General features: G+C 46.2%; 1 protein-coding gene across 2 annotated transcripts in view; it reads left to right on the forward strand.

Annotated features, from left to right (window-relative positions):
• Positions 1–25,935, forward strand: part of ESPL1 (extra spindle pole bodies like 1, separase) — a 434,914-nt gene that overhangs the window by 341,963 nt on the left and 67,016 nt on the right. For both annotated transcript variants that reach the window (XM_069230952.1, XM_069230951.1), the window contains exons 26-27: positions 3,102–3,272; positions 22,343–22,447. In XM_069230952.1, the coding sequence (XP_069087053.1) occupies positions 3,102–3,272; positions 22,343–22,447 (276 nt within the window). The remainder of the gene's footprint in view (positions 1–3,101; positions 3,273–22,342; positions 22,448–25,935) is intronic.

Here is a 25,935-nt window from a genome sequence, read left to right on the forward strand (position 1 = left end):
GCCGTACATACATTGGACTTAAAAAGAGTACTAATGTATTATATTGACAGAACAAAACAATTTCGTAAAACAAAACAATTGTAGCTTTCCAAAAACCTCATGCAGGTAATCCTATATCCAAACAAGGCATCGCCAGATGGATAGTTAAATGTATTCAAACTTGCTATATTAAAGCAAAAAGAGAATTACCTATTACACCAAGAGCACATTCCACTAGGAAAAAAGGCGCCACAATGGATTTTCTTGGGAATATACCTATGACAGAAATTTGTAAGGCAGCCACCTGGTCTACGCCTCATACAATCACTAAGCATTACTGTGTAGATGTGTTAGCAACGCAACAAGCCACAGTAGGACAGGCTGTATTAAGAACATTATTTCAGACAACTTCAACTCCTACAGGCTAAACCACTGCTTTTTGGGGAGATTACTGCTTGTTAGTCTATTCACAGCATGTGTATCTGCAGCTACACATGCCACCGAACGGAAAATGTCACTTACCCAGTGTACATCTGTTCGTGGCATGAGACGCTGCAGATTCACATGCGCCCTCCCACCTCCCCGGTAGCCTGTAGCCGTTCTTAGTTGAATGAAAATTGTAAATAAATATTATTTTGATACACATCAAGTACATACAAACCTACCCCATTGCATGGGCACCTCTAGTATACTCACAACTCCTACCTCACCCTCTGCGGGGAAAACAATTTAAGATGGAGTCGACGCCCATGCGCAATGGAGCCGAAAGGGAGGAGTCACTCGGTCTCGTGACTCGAAAAGACTTCTTCGAAGAAAAACAACTTGTAACATTCCGAACCCAACACTAGATGGCAGGGTAATGCACAGCATGTGAATCTGCAGCGTCTCATGCCACGAACAGATGTACACTGGGTAAGTGACATTTTCCATATATATATATGTATATGTATATATGTATATATATGTATATGTATATATGTATATGTATATATGTATATATGTATATATGTATATGTATATATGTATATATATATATATGTATATATATATATATATGTATATGTATATGTATATATATATGTATATATATTTATCCTTTTGTCGTTAAATAGACAATTATTTCTCTTTCCTCCTATGTGCTTTATACTTTCTAGATGGTCCCAGAGGTGTTAACATTATCTCTGGCAGTGTTTTCTTAGGGCGAGTGTTGTTTCTATATCAGTAGTTGCTGTTGTCTTCCCCATATTTCTATTAAAGCAATGCTTTCTTCATCACAGATGGGTTATTGGGTTCCCCCCTTTTATCTGCACTTTTACAGAGCCGGTTTGGCTGAACTGACTGCTTTCTATGGCAAAGAGCTATAGCTCAGTGGCATTGCCTGTTGACTCTAGCCCCCATGTACTGGCTGAACATGGGTTCAATCCCACCTTGGGAGCAGGTGATTTTTACGTTCGTATTGTCTGTTGTCGTCTGACACATTTTTGTCCCACTGCCGTGGTAACGATATTGCGATGCATTTCTATGCCTTTACTTGTCTGTGGTCCTTTCCACAGTTCTTATGGTGTGGCCTATTTTCTTACTCTCCTAAACTCCTAAGAGTATCCGTTCTCTTTTCTAGACTGGATTGTTCTGGTCAGTGACTTTTTGTAGGATCAGCTGTGATCTGTATTGAATTCTGCTACGCATTGGCCAAGAAGCAACTTCCTGAGGGCTTGCATGCTCATTCTACTAGTGAGATCCACGACCACTGCATTAGAATGCAGAGTGCTGGATATATGCTATGCAGCAACGTGGGCTTCCCTGCACACATTTACCTAACATTACTTTATGAACAGTCAGGTCCGTTGTAATGGGCATTTTACCAATTCGGCACTTAAGGACTTCCTTGCCTGAAATTGGTCCTCAGACCCACCTCCGGGGACAATATTGCTTTGGTATCTAATTGTAAAGAATCTGCGGCCAACTGTCTCTTTCAGATGAACAAGTTACTTACCATCAGTAACTCCATACCTGGTAGAGACAGGATCTAGTTGCAGATTCCTTACTGACCCACCCATCCTTCCTGCGAACTGATTTTTAAGGACAGAGACTCCCCTTACGGGGAAGCTCTGCAAACTGTTTTTTCTTTTTCTCGAAGATCCCGTTCTTGGCATTAAGATGCCTTCATTGGGAGTTTGTAGTTAATAGATACAGAGATGTCTCTTTTTAGCAGAATGTTTCCATAGGCAGTTTCTTTAAATGGCTGTGTATTTGACGCAGAAAACAGTCACGGAAGAAACTGACGTTGGGGGTGAGGGGGAGTTTGTAGACTGATGTGACATCCGGTGTACGTCGCTGCTATGGAATCACACAATGCCCTCTTCCGACACGTAGAGGAACTGCTATGAGAAAATTCCTAGATCCAGTCTGGCACCTACGGAGAATTCTAAGGTAAGGAACCTGTGGCTAGATCCTGTCATTACCAGATAAGGCGTTACTGAAGGTAAGTAACTTGTTCTTTAATTCTAGCAGCATTAATGAAGCCTCTTTATGAAGGTGTGCATAAAATAGAATTAAAATTGTTATCTCTGCAACCAGCCTCTTAAATCACAGTAGCATTTTTACGAAGAGTTGGAAAATTGCAAGCCTTATCAGTAACTATTTTATATTTGTAAATGTTCAGATAATAAGCAGTCATGTATACAAAATCAAAATTCACCTTAAAGGAGGTAACAGTATCATATGACTGAATCAGTTTAGATTCCTGCTTTCTTCCACAAATTAAAAATGCAGCTTGAAGAGCTTTTAATTCTTTGGATGATATGATCAGTCATATACTACCTGCAAAACAAAAGGTGTTAGAAAGACAAAACCGTTTTTTTGTATATGCTTCACAGACTTTAGAAGTGCAAATTAAAAAATGAACAGTTGCTAGGTAGATTGCCCAAACTATACAAATGTACTAAAAAGTAGCAAAGAATACTTTGTTTAGCAAGCCGGATTGTGTTATTGTTCCTATTTATTGTGCCTAGTCTAATTCCAATTACAAGATTGCCATCTATGTCTGCATTACATCTGACAGGTTCTACTTTATTGGGTGTTTGGTAGCACTGGATTAGTAACTCTTACTGCTTTCTCCACAGGCCATTCTTAGTGGATCCCACATCCTCTCCTGTCAGAATGTTAAGAGCCTGGCACTTGGCCTTTGCCATGTGCAGCCTGATCATGCCCTCACCCTCTTGCAGACTTCAGTGGATAAGCTGAAAACAATCACGGGAAAATCATCTGGGCACCTTGTTCTGGTGCTGGATAAGGTGAGAAGCTACATCTTTTCTGGTCGTATTGCATGTATTTGAGTTGAGTTTTTTTTGGGCCCCATTCCAAAGCTGTTGTCTTATATGGTTAGTCGTTTTATTACAAACAGGTGAAATGTAATGGTGGCAGATATTTCCACAAATTGATCTGTCAGAAAAACCTCTCCTGAAGATAACTGTAGTTGATTGGGCACGTCTCAAGTGAGAGCAGAAGCATCAATCTTGTGTCTATGATTACCTCGATATTCCATCAAGGCTGACCACGTTGATGCTGACTGAACTGCAGTCCATGGAAGTTTACCAGTAGGAAAGTTATCTTCCGAGTTGGTTTTCTATGCTAGTTCATTTTCTCGAGGCTGCATAATGTGAAACTAAAATCTGGCATTTGTTTGTATCTACACTGATTTAAGATCACTTTTGTAGCATGTTGACAAATCTGGACACATTTTGTTCATATGCAGCAATCTGCATTGTGGCAAATTGTGTACTCTTGGATTGATAATTGTAAACTAGTTGCATTTAAAAATGCAGCATGAAACACAATCGTGTTCCCCAATTGTTTGAATATTTTTCCTTCATTAATTTTTCTCTTGTAATGAACTGCGTAAACCTTGAATAGACCGAATTTTCTAAATGTTGACAACTGTGGAAAAAACCTTCTCTGGTTCACAGAAATACATTGAAGATTGGAAATCTTAAACATCAATAAAATGCAAAGTTGGATTTTAAAAGGTAAATAATATTTCACATACAAAAGCCAACTGGTGTTTTTTTTCCATAAGAGGTAAAATGACTGTGGCCCCATTTATAGTAAGTCACTAGCAGAAACGTGTAAGGCATCCACTTGGAAATAACTGTTCAACTATTTTCACCATTTCTGCCTTAAAGTAAATTCAAAGGCAGGAACACAGGTTTTACAATAAGTTAGGAAGAATGTCTGATATTGCAACATATTTACCTTCCTACTTGTGATTTACTGCTTGATAGTACTTGAAGTGGTAAATGTGATATGGCAATTTCCTGGTTAGGTCATGTCACTTTATGGGTTTAAATTAATGGTGCTTTTTCTTACCATCCACTAGTGTTGTCACTTTGATTTCTTAGCTTAAATTGATGGAATTCCTTCCTTGTCTGACAATTTGGTAGGACTTCCTTACTAATGTCCATTGTGGGATCTAAATTGGACTTCATCTTTTGCTTCTGAAAGGCCTGTGGTCTCAGCTGAATGGATGTTGTTACAAGAAAGGGCAGCTTGGTTACTGGCAGGGAAGACCGAGTTTACCCTGCTTTGCTTCACCTCCTAATGGCTCTGCATGGTTCACAATGTCTCCTAAGGAGTCCAGTCCAAATTGCTCTTCTTCATAGGTAGACTTATTAGATTACCCCTTCCCCTCCCCCCTCCCAAATTTATCAAAGATAAGCTTGTTCCATAGGCTATGGAATAAGCTTTGCATGATCTTCTGCTGGCCCCTTTTGCAGAAGAAGTTCTTCTGTGCTGAATACTTTCTAGGAGCTTCCTCTCCTGAGGCAGCCGAAGAGGGCACTGGGAGTGAAAAGCAGTGATCCTAGGAAACTGCTGTGTTTGAGTTGTATGCCTGTAGCTACAGATGCTTAGCATAATCCTGCCATCTAGTGTTGGGCTCGGATGTGTGCAAGATGTTTTTTCTTCGAAGAAAGACTTGTGAGTTAGAAGGTAGAGTGACTCCTCTTGTTGGTAATGTGCATGGTCATTAACTTCCTTGTTAGATTTTCTTCTGCTTTCGGGTTCGGACAAGTGCGCCTCAGATCTGTTTCGACACAGCCATTGTTCCTTTAGGAAGCTGGCTCTTTATATGATATATCAAAATGAAGTATATCATGCGAAGAGTCCATGGGTTCCCTTACTAGTGGACACGGGCTTGCTCTAGTAGTCCCAAGGTGCCCTTTTAGTGGGTAGTGTGGGCGAGCAGCCTTAGGCTTACAGAGAGGAGTGTTGGATATCTACAAATACAGACACAGCCAATAAATGACACGACTCAAGGAGATGCACACCAATTTACAAAAAATAAAAAATGTATTTTTTGGCACAAATTGATAGGTTCAGGTAAGTACGTTTCGCAAGACATCTTTAAAGTTTTGAAAAGTCGAAACTTAGTGCAATTTCTGAAAAACTGCAATGTTATCCTATGGAGAGAGAAAAACAAGTACTGCATTCAGATATAGTACAGTGATGTACGGGACCAATCTCCTGGACTTAAGGCAAGTATAAGGCAAGGGTCAGGCCCACGCCAACAGGTCACACTGGTACTGGGGCAGCCGGGTGCAGAGGTGTAGTACAGCGTTGGGTGTCCAATGTTAGTCAAGGGGGATCGGTCTGGTTGAAAAAAGGCTGCAGGTTTTGGCAGGGAGGCCAGTCGGGAAGAATCAACAGTTGGGCTCAAGTCTTGAGATGCTTGGGGATGGAGAGGCACCTTGGGTCCTCTTCTCGACGGGTGCAGAGGTGCTTTGAGATGTCCGGTTTTCTCCACCAGGAGTACATGCGGTTGAGGGAGCCTGCGGGCAGATGCTGCAGGCGGCATCCTTGAGTCCAAAATGAGCAAGTCCAAGGTGGGATTTGTCTCTTAAGGGCTGGGGGGGCCACATTGGCACAGTTGATTCATTTCAACTTAGGCTATACAGCACGGCTGTCCGGAGCCCTCACAGTTCACTTGGGGTGCCTGCAAGATGCAGGGAAGCACATCTGCTGCTCCACGGGAGTTCCTGGGTCTTTGCTGAAGGCAGGCAGCCCTGCCAGGCTTTTGGAGTCGACATTTGCGCAAATTGGTGGGAAAAGCAGACAAGCTGACAGTGCTGGGGCCAAGTCAGGTGCAGGAATTTCCTGGTTTCCTGGAGGCATGGGCTCCCCTAAATACTGAATTTAGGGGTGTTTCGGGGAGTATAGGGTAGTAGCCAAAGGACTACTTACCCCATAGGGTCATTACACACCCTATGACAACTTCCTGTGGGAAGTGGGTATAACCCAGTCCCATAGTTCCTAAATTTGCCAACACCAAAAATGGCAGGTTTCTAAATGTGTCCAGGCAGCTCACCTTAGGGCTGTGACTGACCTGTGGGGAGGACACACCTCTCTGAAAACGAAATATCTGATAGAGACTTCTAGCTGCAGATTCCTTACCTCTGAATTCCCTGGCACCCGCTTCAAATCTGGAATCCTTTTGCTGAGCAATTCCCTGCGTGTGTCATCGGATGGCATCGTTCAGATCCTCATGCATCGTCCTGCTCTGCGTGGCTTCATCAGCATTGTTGGAGCCGTCTGACATCACGGTCACCTCCAACCCCAGCGCGCGTACGTCAGTTCTTTTCAGTCTGTGCCAGTTAAGTGCAGGTCTGAGATCAAGCCACCCTTTGCCTGTTTTTGACAAGCATTTTTCAACCGTTTTGTCGAAGATTTTTTCGTGTTTGTGCGAGGAATGTCATCTAAGAAGACTGGGTTTAAGCTGTGTGGTGCCTGCCATTACGCCATATCGGCGACGTACACCCACCAAGTATGTCTCTGGAAGTCGTGCTCCAACTGCCGGGCCATGACCCCCGAAAGCTTTGAGACAGCGGTCTCTAAAGCTCATGGTGGCCCGGCAATCAACTTCGGTCTGTGTGACTCCTAGGAGGTCATGATCCCGCTCAAGGAGGTGGTAGCGGGACCGCTCCAGGAGCCCCAAGTCCTCTTCTCACTAGAGGTGCTCGGGACAGCCAGAGCAGGGTCACAAGAAGAAATCCAAGTGGACTTCGACTTCGCCATGCCTGTCGGCCAACGAGACATCACAGGAACATCGACATTCTGAGCACCTCCCCCTTATCCAGGAGCCGGGGCGACCTCCCACACTCACATTAAAGACTTCTACGAAGCCATGCGCAGATTTTTTTTGAGCGGGCTGCCCCTGCGGTTGGGAGGCTTATTTTGATCAGCCAGGCACAGGTGAGGAATGGGAGGGTTCTGAGGACCCTTTAGAATATGGATTAGAGGAGCAGGACTGGTATGAGGAACTAGGGGAAGCCAGAGGACTGTATACTTCTCCAGATACTGGTATGCTCTTACCTCCGCACATGGGAGAGATGCAACCAAGTTTACCATTCAATGTGGTTTGGACACGATGGACTTGCTGGGCAGGGTGATTTCCTTGACAGTGTTCCTTCGTCTCCAGGCTGCTGACCACTGGCTGGGGGATGTCCAGGCAAATCTGATGGACATGCCTTTTGATGGCTCACGTCTTTTTAGAGAGAAAGCAGACTTGGCGCATGAGCAGTTCAAGGACTCTCTAGCCATGGTCAGATCCTTGGGCCTCTCGGTGCCTAGTCGCCAGCAGTCTACCTTTCGCCCCTTTCGAGGCTTCGGGAGGGGCGGGGTACCACGCCCAACCACAGGTCAGCCACTGTCCTCTAGCTTCACAGCATTCATTGTGAGGGCGAGGTCATGGTACCTCAGACCCAGAGGGTCTAGCCAGAGGTCGGCCACCACCCAGCCCCCCCTCTTCTGCAACTACAAGCCCTCCTAATATGGTTCTGTAAGACCATGCTCGCCCAGCTGGAGGGAGGATTCAATTTCATCTCCCTTACTGGCAGTTCATAACATCGGACAAATGTGTCTTGCAGATCGTACAGAAGGGCTATTCCCTCCCCTTCCAGTCTTTACCTCCCTGTATCCCTCCATTGAAAGAACGACTGATGGAGAATCATTTAGTCTTGCTCCACGAGAAAGTAATGGCTCTCTTGGCCAAGGGAGCCATAGAAAGGGTCCAGATGTCAGAAGTAGGCAGTGGTAGTTATTCCCGCTACTTTCTGATTCCAAAAAAAACAAGGGGCTTCACCCTATCTTGGATTTAAGGGATATCAATCTTTTCTTCAAAAAGGAGACATTAAAGATGCTCACTCTGGCTCAGGTCTTGCCTGCCCTAGACCAAGGAGACTGGATGGTAGTGTTGGACTTTCAGTATGCGTATTTTCACATTCCCCATCCTGACACACACACACACACAACTGGCTGTTGAAGGCTCCTACGCCCCAGGGTCTCGTCACCCACCTTCAGACTGCGGTGGACCTCCTGCAGTCGCTTGGGTTCACTATAAACGGGCTGAACTCACACCTGACGCCCTCTCAGAAGCTTTCTTTCATCTGGGCTGTTCTGGACACAGTGCAGTTTCGGGTTTATCCTCCCAAGCAGCGAGTCCAGGATATTCAAGTTATGATACTGATGTTTCAACCTCTATCCTGGATTTTGGTGAGACAGACTGAGGATGATGGTACTCATTGCTTCCTGCATCCTGTTAGTCAAACATGCCAGATGGCATACGAGGGCTCTGCAGTGGGACCTGAAGTTCCAGTGGACACAACATCAGGGAAATCTTACCAACACAGTTCAGATCTCAGAGGGAACTGCAAAAGACCTGCAGTGGTGGTTAGTTAACACTGATTGGGTCAGAGGCAAACTCCTCTCCTTTCCCCAGCCAGGCGGAATCTGGACTCCATTTCAACTTGCTGGAGCTCCGGGCGATCCGACTGGCATTGAAAGCATTTCTTCCTGTTGTGGAAGGGAAGATAGTGCAGGTGTTCACGGACAGCACCATTGCAATGTGGTACTGCAATAAGAAGGGTGGTGTGAGGTTGTGGACCCTTTATCAAGAGGCTCTGCACCTCTGGACATGTCTGGAACAGCAGGGCATAACCCTGGTGTTAAACACCTGGCAGGTTTGCTAAACGCCAGGGTGGATGAACTCAGCCGTCGACGCCTAGTGGCTCACGAAGGATATCTCCATCCGGAGGTGGCGCAAGGAAGCTTTCAGCAGTGGGGAGAGCCTTAGTTAGATCGGTTTGCCTCCGCAGAGAACGTGCAATGTCAGCAGTATTGCGTGTTGGAGTTTCCAAGTCAGCAATCCCATGGCGACACTTTTCGCCTCGAGTGGAGTTCCGGCCTCTTATATGCTTTTTCACCCATACCACTCCTGCCCAGAGTTCTCAAGAAAATCATGAATGACCAATCCCAAGTCATCCTAGTGGCTACGGATTGGCCAAGGAGAGTCCGGTATCCAGAGCGTCTCAAAATGGGCATCAATCCGGCTGCCCCTTTGGGGAAATCGTCTGTCGCAGCAGCAGGGTAACATTGCGCCTTAATGCATGGACATTGAGCGGCGGCAGTTGATGGCTTTTGACTTTCCTCCCAAAGTCTGTGAAGTTATTTTGGCAGCCTGACGTCCCTCCACTAAAACTGTATACACCTGTCGTTGGAAACGCTTTGTATATTATTGTACAGAAAGGTCTATTGATCCTCTTTCTGCTATTTTCTCTTCATACTTTCCCTTGCCCAGCAGGGTTCTGCCTTGGGGACTCTCAAGGGCCATCTTTCTGCCTTATTTGCATTTCTTTGGCTGCCTGATCAGACTTCTCTGTTTAAATCCCACATTGTACATAGATTCCTCAAAGGGCTTGCACTTATATTTCCCCCTACGCCCTTTGTTATGCCCCAATGGGACTTGAATCTGGTCCTCCCATTTCTGATGTGTACTCCCTTTGAGCCTTTGTATAACTGTCCGTTTAGCAAACCTGCCATCAAGACAGCCTTCTTAGTAGCAATAACATGTGCCAGGAGAGTGAGTGAGATGCAAGCTCTGACATCAACACCACTGTATATCACTATCTTTCCAGACAAGGAGGTACTCAGAACTCGTGCCTCTTTCTTCCCCAAGGTAGGGACCCTGTTTTATCTGGGTCAGAGCATCACCCTGCCCACCTTCTTTGATCCACCACATCCCTCTAAGGAAGAGGAGCGACTCCACCATCTGGACCCAAAAAGAGCATTGTCGTTCTACCTTGACCGCACAAAAGAGTTCCAGGTGGAAGCCCACGGACTCTGTGCACATTATAGCTCATTTTGATATAGTACATACAGATCCAGCTTCCTACATAGGTGGATCAGCAGTGGGGTCTACGACTTTGCATTTGCTGGACTACTCAGCCAATACCTGACTAAATTCCAAAATTGCTTTTAGTAAACTGATTTTTGAATTTGGCATATTTTTTCAAAAAAATATTTTAAGTCCTGCTAGGGCCTCGGTTAAGCTCCCTTAGCATTTCTTTTTAGATTTAAAAGTTATTGTAAAGTTAGAATTTAGTTACTAGAAATAGTTTTTTTAGTTTCTAAAAAGTAATCCCAACTTTTAGTAACATAATGAGCAGCTCAAAGCAAATAGTGATGGAACTCAACCTAGGGTTGGCAGAGTTGAGGTCCCTCTGTAAACTGAAAAAGATTAGAACAGGTTCCAACTCTACCAAGGCTAAGCTACTGGAGCTCTTCGCAGAGTACACCAGGTACCACCCTGCTGAGGATGAAGAACTCAACTCAGACAGGGAAGATGTTAGAGATGAGGAGGATTCCACCCTCCCCCCTCACCTAACTAGGGAGACCAGGGTCCAAAGATCCCTGCCTCCAAGAATAGAGCTCACTGGATCTTCCACAGGGGAGTCCAGCTCCTCTAGGAACATTGGGGACAACCTCAATGAAGAGGACATCCTTTTAGCAAGGATGTCCAAAAAGTTAGCTTTGGAGCAGCTACTCCTAGCTAGAGAAAGGGAGAGAGGAGAAATTAGTTTAGCACCCATTAATGGTGGCAGCAATACAAATAGAATAGAATCAGAGAGAATACTGATATCCTAAAGTCCCTGAAGGGATTGTCTCCAAATATAAAGAGGGTGATGATATCACCAAGTGGTTCACATCCTTTGAGAGGGTTTGTGCAACCAGAAAGTGAAACAGATCTCACTGGGGAGCCCTCCTTTGGGAACTATTCACTGGTAAGTGTATGGATAGACTCCTCACACTCACTGGTAATGATGCTGAATCCTATGACCACGTGAAGGCTACCCTGTTTGAGGGCTTTGGATTCTCCACTGAGGAGTATAAAATTAGGTTGGGGGGGCTCACAAAACATCGAGCAGTCCTGGGTTGATTTTGTTGACTACATCAGTGAAAACACTAGATGGTTACATAACTGGCAGTGGAGTGTATGACTATGATGGGCTTTATAGTTTGTTTATGAAGGAACACCTGATAAGTAGCTGCTTCAATGACAAGTTGCATCAACATCTGGTAGACCTAGGTCCAATTTCTCCCCAAGAATTGGGAAAGAAGGTAGACCATTGGGTCAAGACTAGGGTGACCAAAAGAAAGGGGTGACACAACCTCCCCAGGGGAAAGGAGTGGTGTGAGACACCTAAGGACAAAAACAGAGTCTTCACAACTGCCCCAAAAACCTGCTCAGGATGGTGGGCCCAAGCCTCTTCATAGTCAACAAATGGGTACAAGGCCCTGGTGTAAACCGCATGGATACCAAACTAGAGACATGGCCTGTCCCAAGAAAAATCCCACTAGCACTAATCCACTTAGTACTGGAATAGCCAGTCTCTAAGTGGGATCAACAGTGTGCCCAGAGCAAATCAGGGTTCACACTGAAGCTACTCTAGTCTCTGAGGGTGGGGTGGATACAGTCACACTCGCTGCCTGGCCGCCTAACATGCAGCAGCTCTTAGTGGGACAAAGGTAGAAGCCCTGAGAGGTACAGGTACCAGTGTCACCATGGTGACAGAGAAACTGGTTTCCCCAGGATAGTATTTGGCTGGACAAACTTATCCAGTTTCCAATGCTGACAATGTGACTAAAGTCCATCCCATGGCTATGGTGACTTTAGAATGGGGAGGGGTTACTAGCCATAAACAGGTAGTGGTCTCTTCTGCAATACTAGTGGAATACTTGATAGGGAATGATCAGGAGTGCTCAGCTTGGGCTGAGGTAGAGCTCAAAACCCATGCAGCCATGCTGGGAATCCCTGAACTGGTGTGTGAAAACCCGAGGACAGGGTGAAAAGGAAGTGTTGGAGCCTGTAATAATGGCCCAACCTTCCAAGAGAAAAGATAAGAGGACTGGGGGACCAGCCTCTGAACAGCAAAAGAAACAAGACCTCTCTTCCCAGGAAGATGCCTTATCCCCTGAGGGAACAGAGTCCCTGGAGCTGGAGCCTTATCAGGTAGAGCTCTTGGGCCCATGGGGACCCTCAGGGAACAGCTGTGCCAAGGACAAAATATGTGTCCCACTCTTGAAAGCCTGAGGCAGCAAGCTTCTGCACAGAAGGGAGATCAGTGGCTCCCACAGGGTCTATTGGGAAGATGGACTCCTTTACACTGAGGTCCTGGTGCCACTTGGAGAGTGGTAGGGCCCCAGGTGTTTAGAGTTTGTCACTTTAGCCCATGACATCCCCCTAGCTGGGCATTTGGGACAGACCAAAATGTGGAGCAGACTTGTAAACCACTTGTATTGGCCCAATATGTCCAGGAAAGGGAAGGAGTTTTGTAGCTCCTGTGTCACCTGTCAAGTCAGTGGAAAGACAGGTGGCCACCCAAAAGCCCCCCTCATTCCACTTCCTGTGGTGGAGGTACCCTTTGAAAGGGTTGGTGTGGACATTGTGGGTCCACTTGAACGACTCTCAGCCTCAGGAAACAAGTACATACTGGTGGTAGAGGATCCTGCTACCAGATACCCTGAAGCAATTCACTTAGGTCTACTACTGCCCCTGTGGTAGCCAAGACCCTGATTGGTGTTTTTACTAGTGGTTTTCCCTAAGGATGTGGTTTCTGACAGAGGTACAAACTTCATGTCAGTGTACCTGAAACAGATGTGGAATGAGTGTGGGGTGACCAATTCACCATACCATCCACAAACCAATGGACTTGTTGAGATGTCAGGAACGCAGCCGCGGGGGTAGGTGCACCACTGAGCGCCGGCATCATTACGAATTCACTGTGAACCGGGCAACAGGCCTGCGTGATCCCATGATACCCTTTCTCAGAATGGAGTTGGGTGACTGATAGGAAAGAAAAGCCAGTCCGTTTTATCTCTAGTAAGTGACTGATGACGTCTTGACTGTGAGCGTTAGATTGCAGGAGCTGAGAAAAGGGATAATAATATTTGTTTCCTTTATTTTCAATTGGAATAATCCAATGATTTAGTAGGTCCTGAAGAAGCGTCAGGGGATCCTGTTGGACCATAAGAGACGCGAAACATGTCGACCGCATATTGACCATATACTGAGGGACTTCGGATAATTACCGTCTTCCTTTTCCTTGATTTTTTGTACGAGTGCCTGAGCATTATCTCTTGTTTCACTCCCTTGTAACTTCTTTTAATCTTGACCAATTCCCAACAGCAAATAATAAACCATTTAGTGAGGGTTTTGAGCCAATTTTACTTTGTCCTTTTCTTCTTCCTCCTCTTTTTCGGACCCACATTTGGTTCCGCGGCTTCATCATTAATAAAAAGATCTCCGGCAAAGAGCCCCCCTTCGGGGGGTGCCCGTCAGGCATTGCAGCGCCGGCCTGACGAGGAGCTGTCCGATGATGAAGCATGACACCATATGTGGTGTGTGAGGACTTTTGCTCCTGATTATCAGGACTTCCTTCCTTTTCCTTGTGTCAGCTTTGGAACAGTGTATTATATTTCATTATCAGGTTGTCTGGAGGGCATACACTGGACCACATAATCCTCCAATCCCTTCTCTTTATTCGAGATATTCAACAAGACATTGGAGGGCATGATCATGGGGCTCCCTGAAAAACTCAAAAGGAGATGGGATGTCCTCCTGCCATGCCTGCTTTTTACCTACAGAGAGGTGCCACGGGAGGGAGTAGGGTTTTTCCCCTTTGAACTTCTGTTTGGTCATCCTGTAAGGGAACCACTGGCACTTGTTAAAGAAGTCTGGGAGAGACCTCTCCATGAGCTTAAACAAGATGTGGTGGACTACGTGCTTGGCCTCCGCTCTAGAATGGCTGAATACATAGAAAAGGCATCCAAAAACCTTGAGGCCAGCCACCAACTGCAGAAGTCGTGGTATGAACAAAAGGCTGCACTGGTTGAATTCCAACCAGGGCAGAAAATCTGGGTTCTGGAGCCTGGGGCTCCCAGGGCACTTCAGGACAGATGGAATGGCCTTTACCGAATCATGGAAAAGAAGTCGGGTCACCTACTTGGTGGACCTGGGCATTAGCAGGACACCCATGAGGGTGATCCATGTTAACCACCTGAAACTCTATTATGATAGGGCAGACATAACCATGCTGATGGCTACTGATGAGGTTGAGAAAGCAGAGTGTGAACCTCTCCCTGACCTTCTCTCAACTGACCCTAAAGATGGGTTAGTAGATGGAGTTGTCTGTTCAGAAACCCTCTCTGCCCAACAGCAAGCTGACTGCAGGCAAATCCTACAGCAGTATGCGGAGCTCTTCTCTTTGACCCCTGGTCAGACACACCTGTATACCCATGATGTAGACACAGGAGCCAGTTTGCCTGTCAAAAACAAAATCTATAGGCCGTCTGACGAAGCCAAATAGAGCATCAACGTGGAAGTCCACAAGATCCTGGAGTTAGGGGTAATAGAACACTCGGACAGTCCCTGGGCTAGCCAGTGGTCTTGGTCCCCAAACCTTATACCAAAGATGGCAAGATAGAAATGAGGTTCTGTGTGGACTACAGAGGGCTCACCTCTGTCACTGAGACAGATGCACACCCCATACCCAGAGCAGATTAACTGATTGAAGAATTAGGTGCAGCCAAATTTCTAAGTACCTTTGACTTAACTGCTGGGTACTGGCAAATTAGGATGGCACCTGGAGCAAAAGAAGACCGCATTCTCTACACCTGATGGGCATTATCAGTTCACTGTTATGCCCTTTGGCTTAAAGAATGCCCCTGCCACCTTCCAAACGCTGGTGAATCACATCCTTGCTGGCTTAGAGTTCTTTAGTGCAGCATATCTAGATGATATTGATGTCTTTGGCTCCAGCTGACAGGGTCACCTGGTTCACCTAGGGAATGTTTTGAAGGTCTTGCAATCAGTAGGCCTCTCTATTAAAGCATCTAAGTGCCATATAGGGCAGGTCACAGTGGTATACTTGGGCCACCTGGTAGGTGGAGGCCACCTTCAACCCAGGGTCCAGATAGTTTTGGACTGGGAAGCTCCAAAAACCCAGACTCCAGTCAGGGCATTCTTTGGCTGGTTATTACTGGAGGTTTATGAAGGGATATGGATCCATTGTAACTCCCCTCACAGAAATGACCTCAAAGAAGATGTTAAAGAAGGTAAACTAGACTCATGCCTGTCAAAAGGCCTTTGACACCCTGAAAGAAGCAATGTGCTCAGCACCAGTTCTTAAAGCTCCAGATTATTCTGGGAAGTTCAATGTGCAGACAGATGACGCTGAACATGGGATAGGAGTAGTCCTGTCCCAAACCAATGATGAAGGCCTTGACCAGCCTGTTGCTTTCATTAGCAGGAGGTTACTCTCCAAGGATCGGCATTGGAGTGCCATTGAGAGGGAGGCCTTTGCTGTGGTTTGGTCCCCAAAAAAGCAGAGACAATACTTGTTTGGTACTCACTTTATTGTTCAGACTGCCCACAGACCTCTCAGACGGCTTATGAAAATGTAAGGTGAGAACCCTAAACTTTTGAGGTGGTCCATATCCCTACAGGGAATTAATTACTTTTTAGTGGAACACAGACCTGGGACTGCCCATGCCAATGCAGATGGCCTTTCCAGATTCTTAAACTTAGATAATGAAGACTCTCTTGGGAAAGGTTAGTCTCATCCTCTTTCATTTGAGGGGAAGGGGGGGGGGGGGGTGTAGGAAAGTGCCCCACCCCTCTTTTTGCCTAGTGTTGATGCCAACTTTGAAAGTGTGTTGAGATCCTGCTAACCAGGCCCCAGCACCAGTGTTCTTTCCCAAAATCTTACCTCTGTTTCCACAACTGGCACAACCCTGGCACACAGTTAAGTCCCTTATAAAAGGTAGCCATGGTACCAAGAGCCCTGTGTCGAGGAAAGGTACCAAGGGCTGCGGCATGTATTATGCAACCTTAGTGGACCCCTCACCCAGCACATGAACACTGACTTTGCAGCTTGTGTGGGCTGGTGGGGAGAAAAGGGCAAAGTCGACATGTCACCCCTCTCAGGGTGCTATGCCCACAAACCACTAACTGTGGCATAGGTAACTCACCCCTCTAGCATGCCTTACAGCCCTAAGGCAGGGTGCACTATACCACAGGTGAGGGCATAGCTGCATGAGAATATGCCCCTACAGTGTCTAAGTCCATTCGTAGACATTGTAAGTGCAGTATAGCCATATTGAGTATATGGTCTGGGAGTTAGTCATTACGAACGCCACAGCTCCATAATGGCTTCACTGAATACTGGGAAGTTTTCATATCAAACTTCTCAGCATAATAAACCCTCACTGATGCAGGTGTGGGATTTATTAAAATATACCCACAGAGGGCACCTTAGAGATGCCCCCTGTATGTTAGCCAAACTACTAGTGTAGGACTGACAGGTCTGTGCCAACCTGCCACTTTCAGACAAGCTTCTGACCACATGGGGTGAGAACCTTTGTGCACTCCATGGTCAGAAACAAAGCCTGTCCTGGGTGGAGGTGCTTCTTCTCCCTGCCCTGCCCTGCCCGTGGTTTGCCCGAGACGACCCTCTGGACCTCGCCTGCATCCTCTGAGTGACCACCAGGGTCCCCTCATAGAGAATCATTGGAGACCTCACACCTTGTTGGCACCCTGCACTCGGCCGCCCAAGCACCGCTGAGGGTGTATGTTTGGTGGCTACTTGAGTGCCCCTCCCCACCCCAGTGCTGCTGTAAACCCTCCAAGGTCTGCCCTCCGAAGACGCAGGTACTTACCTGCCTACAGATCTGGAAACAGAGTGCCCTCAATCTCCATCGGAGCCTATGTTAATTTTGCCTGCACATTGACCTCTGCACCCAGCCGGCCACGTGTTGCTGATGGTGGGTGTTTCGGGTTAACTGGAACCCCAACCTGTGGACTACCTACCCCCTGGGGACTGGAACTGTAAGCGTTGTACTTGCGTGTAAAACATTCTAATTTTTGTACACCCCACGCCAGGAACTGTTCCAGAAAATTGCACTTTTAAGTTTTAAAACAGATTATTCCCAATATTTCAAAAACTGCATAACTTATCGATTCCAAGCAAAGTACTGTTGATACCTGTGTGAAATGCGAATTAATTGAAGTACTTACCTGCAACTTGAATCTTGTGGTTCTAAAAATAAATTAAGAAAATATATTTTTGCTATATATAAACCATTGGTGTGGAGTTCAGTCATTGAGGGTGTGCTTCTTCTATTGTCTGTGTACACAACAAATACTTTGCACTATCCTCTGATGAGCCTAACTGCTCGACCTCACTACCACAAAAGAGAGCATTAGTATTATCTACTATAGCCTCTGTTAAGCCTCTGTGGATCCCCTGGACTCTGTGCACACTATATTTCATTTTGATATTGTATATACAGAGCCAGCTTCCTACAGTGAACACCTCTTTGGCCCTCAATTGGACACTCGATAAAATTGATGAAGATAATAAGACCACCAAAGCTGTTGGAGCATTGTGAACGTCATCGCAACGCAGCTGTTTTCGCTGCTCCCCGTAACATGGAGGAACAAAATCCTCCTCCACGGACCCCTCCACAACCAACCAATGTCCCCAGGTACAAACCACCTCTTCCAGGGGATCCTGTAGGGGCAGTAATTCCAGAGGAAAAGGCAAGGGTGGTTTCACCAAAGCCTCTGCCACCTTCACCAAACCCTGAATTGCCAACCCTGCCCCCTCTTTCCCCCCTTCAGCTGTCTCATCTAGCCAAGACCATTTGGAAAAGGGTCATCTGATACAATATTCACCTGTTAGAGGGATGGGACAACTACTTTGCAGATCTTCTCAGCAGGATGCGCCAACAAGTACGCTAGTGGAAGCTCCACCTGCAAGGGCTCCTCCCAAACTTTCAGCATTTGGGTCACCCAGAAATAGACCTTTTGTCAGGTCAGGGATATTTGCTTACACTTTTCCACCTCTCCCACTGCTTTTGTTTGTGGTTCTGTAAACGTAGTCAGACATCTCTCGCCCTCATCCCAGTAGCTCCCACATGGGCATAGCAACCACAGTTCACCAAACTCCTAGAACTCAGTGGTATTGCTGAACAGGCACAGGACCTTCACAAACCGAACCATTGAGAAATCAGACCCCCAGATCCCTCTGCGTTGATATCTGGCTCATGTCATTCCAAACAAATGGATCCTTTAAAACCTAATGTTCAAGAAAGTCTTATACACACCTCCGGTCTAGGTTTTATGTCTATAAGGCCACACCTAGCATCAGTAGCTGCTTATCTACAAAACAGAAAACACACTCATTAATCAGGATCCCATTTATTAAAGTCTTCTTTGGAGATCTTAAAAGGGTAATTCCTCCCAGGAGGCCACCAGCTTCCATCTGGAAACTCACAATTGTATCAACAAAATTAATGGGCACAGCATTCAAGCACCTTCACTCCTGTCCCCTCCAGTTCTTATCCTGGAAAGTATCATTCATAGTGACCATCACTCAGATGTGTCAGTGACCTTCAGGCATTAAATTTAGATTAACCTTTCTTCCAACTACATTTAGATAGGATGGTATTATGTACCAATCCTAAATTTCTTCCAAAAGTGGTATCTCAATTCTTTCTTAATACATGCAATTGCCAGTATTTTTCCCCAACTTGACTCAGTTGCAGGAAGGGCTTTACCCATCTTGGATGTCAAACCGAACCCTCATGTATTATATTGAGAGAACGAAAACATTTAGGAAAACACAACCAAAACATTTAGGAAAACACAGCAACTTAGTTGCCTTTTCAAAACCACACAAAGGAAGGGCATTTCTAAATCCGGCATTGCATGTTGAATTATAAACAATGCATCTAAACATGCTATGTTAAAGCTAAAAGAATGTTATCTATCCCTCCTAGAGTTCAGTCCACCCACATAAAAGGAGCTTCAATGGCCTTCCTGAGAAATATACCAATGTCTACATATGTAAAGCAGCTGCTTGGTCTACACCACATATATTTACCATTTAGATGTGCTGGCCTGTCGTCAAGCCATTGTGGGCTAAGCAGTTCCTAGGTATGTTATTTCAAACCACCACAACCCACACAGGCTTACCACCGGTAATGGAGGAGGACTGTTTTTTTTTATCTACGCTAAGCATTTCATCTACAGCCACACATGCCTCTGTATGTGTGTATATATACCCCCCCCCCCCCCCCAAACACACACACAAAATCCTCCCTAAGGAACCTCACCAGGTCAAAATCTGTGTTTTTTTTTTTTTTTTTTTGCGGTGAAATTCTCAGGATCTGCAAATGTCAGCAAAATTTACAAAGAGAAAAATGTCCTTTTCCACGCTTGTTGAAGGGGGAAAAAAAAAAAAAAGTAAGCCCACGGGTGGACTAAGTCCCGTGGGCATGCAGTATAAAAGGAAATGGAAGGGGCCTGTGCGGGCTCCACGCCTCCGGGTTCCAAAGAGCCCCGGGACAACCCCCTCCTGAGGCTTTGAAAGCAAATTGGAGGGTGTCTGTGCAGACCCCCTTGCATGCCCTAGAGGGCCCCAGTGGACCATTCCCCCTCCAGACCCTGAATTGGAAAGTAAAGAGTGAGGGGGCAGTGTGCCATTCTCTCATCCTTTCCCCAAACCTCCCCCCCCCCCCTTCTTTCAGGGCCATTTTCAGCCCAGGGGACTACCATCTCAAGAAACAAAGGGAAGCTGCCCCTCTAGGAACCACTAATGGCGCAGGGGACTGCCACCCCCAGGGCCTGCTCCCTTTCTCTCAAGTTGCCCACCCTCTGAAATTTGCAGTTTGCTTTCCCTTTGGAGTTGCTGACAGCTCCCGCCAAGCAAGAGAAAATTAAGTCTGCTCCCAATGGGCTGAAGCAAGAAATCTGCTCCCGCTCACTGGGAGCGGACTTTTAATCTGTTTTCCTGCCCAATGTCAAGTGGACAGGAAACAGATGAACAGGTGAAAGGATTGCTGCGGCCTTTGGCCTTGCGCAGTGGGGGTGGGGGGGGAGGATAGCCACAGGGCCTGGCCTGCAGCCAACCCCCCCCAACCACCCAATCCCACGCTGTGCAAGTCTTTTTGCCATGCACAACAGGAGTTGGCTGCAGGGCCTATCTGGGTGTGAGAATTGATGTGAGAGGGTGTCTCTGGGTGCAAGACTTTATTTCTGGGTGTATGTGAGTGGGTGTGGGTGTCCGATTGCGCTCCAATAGATGAAAGATGCATTCACCTCCACAAAGAATTTCAGATTGTTTTTAAACAGGGAGTTGAGGAGGAAAGACACTTGCTTTGCCAAGCTTAGGACTATTTCCCCTTTCCAGAACGGGAGCTTCAACTGGGACACCTGCTATGTTTATATTTGTAAGTGCTTCCTGCTGAGGGCCCCCAGTGTTCAATGGGACCGGAGGGGTGAGCCTGAAGGCCCTGCGGTTGCCGCTAGCTCCCTGCCTCCTGTGTGAACCAGCATTGCTGTTGCAGACAGGAAGCTGCTAAACCTTTCAACTCCCTCTCTGTGAGAAAAATTGTTTCCTCTGTTTCCCTTCCCGCATGCCTGCGGGCAGGGAGACCGAGGAAACCTCATCTTCAACCAAGGGAGAGCTGTTTGACAGCTCTCACTTGCTGGAACCAGTGTGTTTGTTCTAAATTGGATGGAGCTGTCAAAAATCCCGCCAAGTCGGAGCAAACAGCTATGCCCAGGACATAATGGGAGCCGGCCCCAGGACCGGGCCCACTCAGGGGCTTTCTCAATCGAAGCGCAGCATACCTCACTTTAATTTTTATTTTTTTTATTTTTTACTGCAGGTTTGCGACCCCCGTTGCAAACACGCTGTAAAAAGTTTGGGGTGGGGACGTTTTTGCCCAGAGGGTTCCTCTGGGACCCGCTCCAAAGCCAAGGGGTCAGGGTGGCCCTACCCTGACCCCTTTTCTCATTTTGTATCTTTTTTTTATGGGACTCGGCTGAAGCAGAGTCCTAATATGGCTGCCAACACTTCCCTGCTGAAGTGTTGACAGCCAGTCGGATCTCAGCACGAGATCGGGAGAGTTTGCGGAGCCCTTACGTCGCTATATAAACAGATTGTTTTTTTTCTTTAATGCTTCAAAAACTACTGAACGGATTTACACCAAAGAGCAAAAAGCCCCCCCCCCCCTTCTTTTCGGCCTCCACTCACTTGGCGGATCACCCTGAAACTTCCCACACAGCTGCTGCATCGTATTTTTGGGGAAGGATTTGTGAAGATTCATCAAGTGGCGCCAAAGGTATAGGCAAGTACCAAAAACATTTTTCTATAGAAGCTAGGTCCTTACTATAACTACCTAGTGCCGACCGCCACTAGGTAATGTTTCAGCCACATTGGATTAATCTATCTCTGTAGAGACTCTTTGGATGATGGATAGCATGTGGAGGGGGGGGGTGAGGAGAGTATGTGCAAGACCGGAGGGTACGTAAGTGGGAACAACGTTTATATATAATTAAGCAGGATTCAAGTCTTCTTCACAATTGTATTTATTGCAAACTTACACCATTGTGTTCTATAGTTATTTTTGTGCAGGGAGTGTTACTTCCTCTACCTCTTGGTCTAAGTAAGCATTGTAAATGACTGAGATATGTGAACAGTGGGTTAGAGGAGAGGGTGCTAGAAGCACCACTGAAAATTTACTTGGCTCTTAGTTCATATGGGTTCTAAAGGATGTTGACTGTCGTACCCACAGCTGGGTTTCTGAAGAAGTTGATCTAATGGACAACCAGTAATAGTCCCAAATGTGGATAATTTTTCTGTTATGGTATACACTGAGTTGAGACCTGTTACTGAAAGTGATATGGAATTAGAGTAGACTCTGTTTAACAAGCAAACCTCTGTCGGCTCAATCCTCCCATTACATTGCTTAACCCACCAAATCCTTACTGGAAGCATTTCACCCGCATTCTTTCCCCCAATGACATCAGATTGCTTGACCTCTACTCAATACAACTTCAACAAAGTTGGTTATATGTGAAAAGCAATGTGAATTGTCTTAAACCACACTGAGTCACTATGTGAAACTAATGTGAATGTGTGACTACAACTAACACATTTGATAATTTTCAAACTTATTTCTTCAGAACTTGCAAAAACTCCCCTGGGAAAGTCTTCCATCCTTGATATCCAGGACGGTAACTAGGTTACCCTCACTACGTTTTCTGCTCAGCTACGACCTCATAAAGAAGGTGAGTTGTCTGATAAGGATGAGATTCTTTTACACTAAACACATAAGCATTTGATTTAACTTATTTATGAAGCAAGCAGTGAACCCAACCATTTATGTGGATTAGACAAGCGAACACAGGATACAATAACAGAAATGCAGCAGATAAGCTGAGTTTTAAAGACCAACTTGAAATTTTTTGCATCTTGCCTTAAAGAAGCACCTACAAAAAGATATCACTCGCTGTAGGAAAGTGCCACTGTTGGCGTGGTCGCTCTCTCCCTCTCTCTCCCTAGTTTTGATGCCAACTTTGATTGAAAGTGTACTGGGACACTGCTAACCAGGCCCCAGCACCAGTGTTCTTTCCCTAAAACTGTACGTTTGTTTCCACAATTGGCACAGCCCTGGCACACAGTTAAGTCCCTCGTAAAAGGTACCTATGGTACCAAGGGCCCTGTGGCCAGGGGCGGTCTCTAAGGACTGCAGCATGCATTATGCCACCATATGGGACCCCTCACTCAGCACATGCACACTTCCTGGCAACTTATGTGAGCTGGTGGGGAGAAAAAGATCAAGTCGACATGGCACCCCTCTCGGGGGACAACTTGCACTACTTCCCTTGCATAGGGCACCAGCATGGTATGACATTGTCAGTATCATTTTTAAGCTGCTTAAGAGCGGTGGAGTAAGCTGTCCACTCTCTCTCTTGAAGGTCTATGCTGTCTATTTAAAAACCTCTCATACAACAGTCTTGATCTAAAAACATTCTGGGCAATCTTATCTTAATGTTATGCTGGGATTTTGTGCAGGAATCTTGCAACGGGCTCAGTAGGAAGCAATTCCTTTGTCCTGTGGAGTTCGTGGATGATCCTTGTGCACAATTGACATGTGGGACAGAAATTGAAATCAGAAAATGCAGTACATATGAGAAATATGGCAATTTATGTAAGACTGCCCTAATCAGGTGCTGCAATAGATGGGTGTAGAGACTACGAACCAGATTAAGTGAACCATGTGGCCTGTGCTGAATACGGGTACTTGACAATGACTTAGAGGACTGTTCTTCTCAACTTGAGGTTAGTATGGGGCAAGGTCCAGGACCACACCAACAGGTCAGGGGGGAGGAGGGGGTGCCCGCGAGCATCCGGGTGCAGAGGTGTGTTAAGGTGTCGGGTGTCCTATTCACTTTAATGGAGATTGGTCTAGTCAGAGAGAGGCTGCAAGCAGGGACTGGGGGACCGGTCTGGGGTAACCCACAGGGCGACTCGACCCTTGAGATCCTCAGGAATGTAGGGACACCGTTGGCACACTTCTTGGGATGTGGGGCTCGAGTGCAGTGGTCTCTTTTGGCGTCTGGCTCTGGTGCAGGAAATACTTGCTGTTGGAGGGGGCTGCAGCAAGAGGCTGCAGGTGACGTCTGAAAGTCCACAGTTGTCAGTCCCAATGTGGGCTTAGTCTCTGGGAGTTCCTGGGTCTTGGTTTAAGGTTGACAATCCTCCCACGCTTTTGGAGGCACAGGCAGCTGCAGGACAAGTTGTCTTTAGTGTGATTGTCGAGGACGGCGGGCTGGGGCCAAGTGAGCTGCTGGTCTTCTGTTCTTGCTTTTGCAACTCTTCCGGGTCTGCGTTCTTCTATCAGGTCGACAGGATCTGATTTTCTGGTCCAAAGCTCCCCTCAATACTGAATTTAGGGGTGTGTAGGGAGGTACCCAATGAGCTACTTACCCCTGGGGTCATTATGCCCCCTATATGACCCCTTCCTGTGGGAAGTGGGCAGAACTCTGTCCCAGAGTTCCTAATTCTGCTATCACCAAGATGGCAGACTTGTAAATTTCATATCCACATGTTGCAGCTCACCTTATGGGTGGAACTGACCTGAGGGTGGACATGCCTGTCTGACAACTAATTTCCACCTGTCCAGGTGCCAAATGGGCCCTTGGTCAGGGGGGTCAGTATCTTCCTTCTGAGGGAAGCCAGATCCGCATACAAAGGGCGATGGGCTCTTTGAAGCCCCCCTGCTTTGGAATGCAGATTTACAGGTTATCCCATTGGGAGGGGTGTGCTGACACCCCTTCTCGAGCAGGCATTCTTCCTGACTACCCGAGAGCAGAGGCTCTCACCCTTGGGGGTCAGAAACGTGTCTTTTGGTGGCAGGCTAGTTAAAACTAGTCAGCCAGCACACAGGTAGATCGTAGGTTTTTCAGGGGGCACCTCTAAGGTGCCCTCTGGGTGCATGTATTAATAAATCCATCACTGAAGTCGGTGTGTGTTTATTAATATGAGGTGTGTCAATACCAAACATCCCTATTTTCAGTGAAGCCATCATGTAGCTGGGGAACTTGTATTGACAAGTGTCTAGCACATGTTCTTAAAATGGCTTCCCTGATCATTTGCCATGTCTAAGAATCGACATAGCAATAGCATGCTCTTGCAGATATGTCCACACATGTAATCTAAAGTACCCTCCCCTAGGGCTGTCAGGCTTGTTGTAGGGGTGACTTACATATATTGCATGCAGTGTTAGTGGGCTGTGCCATGTCATACTTTCACTTTTAGCTGCACCAAGACGGGCATTCCGCATGAGCTAGGAAAAGGGTCCTTAAGGGTGGCACAATACATGCTGCACCCCTCGGGGGCCCTCTTTAGTACTCATGTCCTAGGTACTTAGGGTACCGTTTACTAGGGAGTGATAAGGGTGACAACGGTATAGCCAGTTGGGAGAACTAATAGTGCAGTTTCGGGGAAAGAAAATTGGCACGGGGGGAAGCTGGTTAGCAGGATCCTGGTGCACTTCACAGTTGCATCAAATACCAGGCAAAAAGTGGAGGGGGGCTCCAGCAACAAAAAATTCAGTTTCCTACTGTTCCCCCTATTCTTGCAGAAAAGGTTGACGTGTTGCTGTTTCTGTAGTGGTATCCAATGTTTAATGGCCTCTATAGTGCACTATTCGGGTGTTATACCTTTTTGTTCCAAATTTGTTGGTGCCTTAGAGCTGTCCACCGACAGTTCTCTGTGCCCTTCATTTACTCCAGTGCCAATTATGTATCGTCAAACAATCTTCAAAATGCCGTATAGCAATGGGTACATTGCTGCAAGTGATGACAGTACTTTAATTTGTGTTTCCCGAAGATGCGTTTTATCAGTTTTTCAAGTGAAATTTGTGCTTGTGGTAAATTGGTGGTTTCTGCTGTGCAGAAGAATGATTTAGCAAAGGTTAGAAACCTGAAAATATTCTGCACATGGTAGCATGCAAACGAGTGATTGTGCAAAAATTTTGAATTGTTGGTGTTCCAGTGAATGTATTCTGTTGGCTATGAGAGTATTTGCGTTGACACTTAGTCAAGCAATCAAGATGATGAATCATTCAGGGATGCTGAGATTGAATATAGAAAACCAGTTCCAAATAAGAGTGCCAGTATGAAACTAGCACATGTAGTGCATTCTAGGTTTGTTAGGGAATCCTTAGGAAGGCTAGTTAGATTTATACTGCAGATGAGTAAATGCAGCGTTC

The sequence above is a fragment of the Pleurodeles waltl genome, chromosome 4_2 (assembly GCF_031143425.1).
Source record: "Pleurodeles waltl isolate 20211129_DDA chromosome 4_2, aPleWal1.hap1.20221129, whole genome shotgun sequence".
In the NCBI taxonomy this organism is placed as follows: domain Eukaryota; kingdom Metazoa; phylum Chordata; class Amphibia; order Caudata; family Salamandridae; genus Pleurodeles; species Pleurodeles waltl.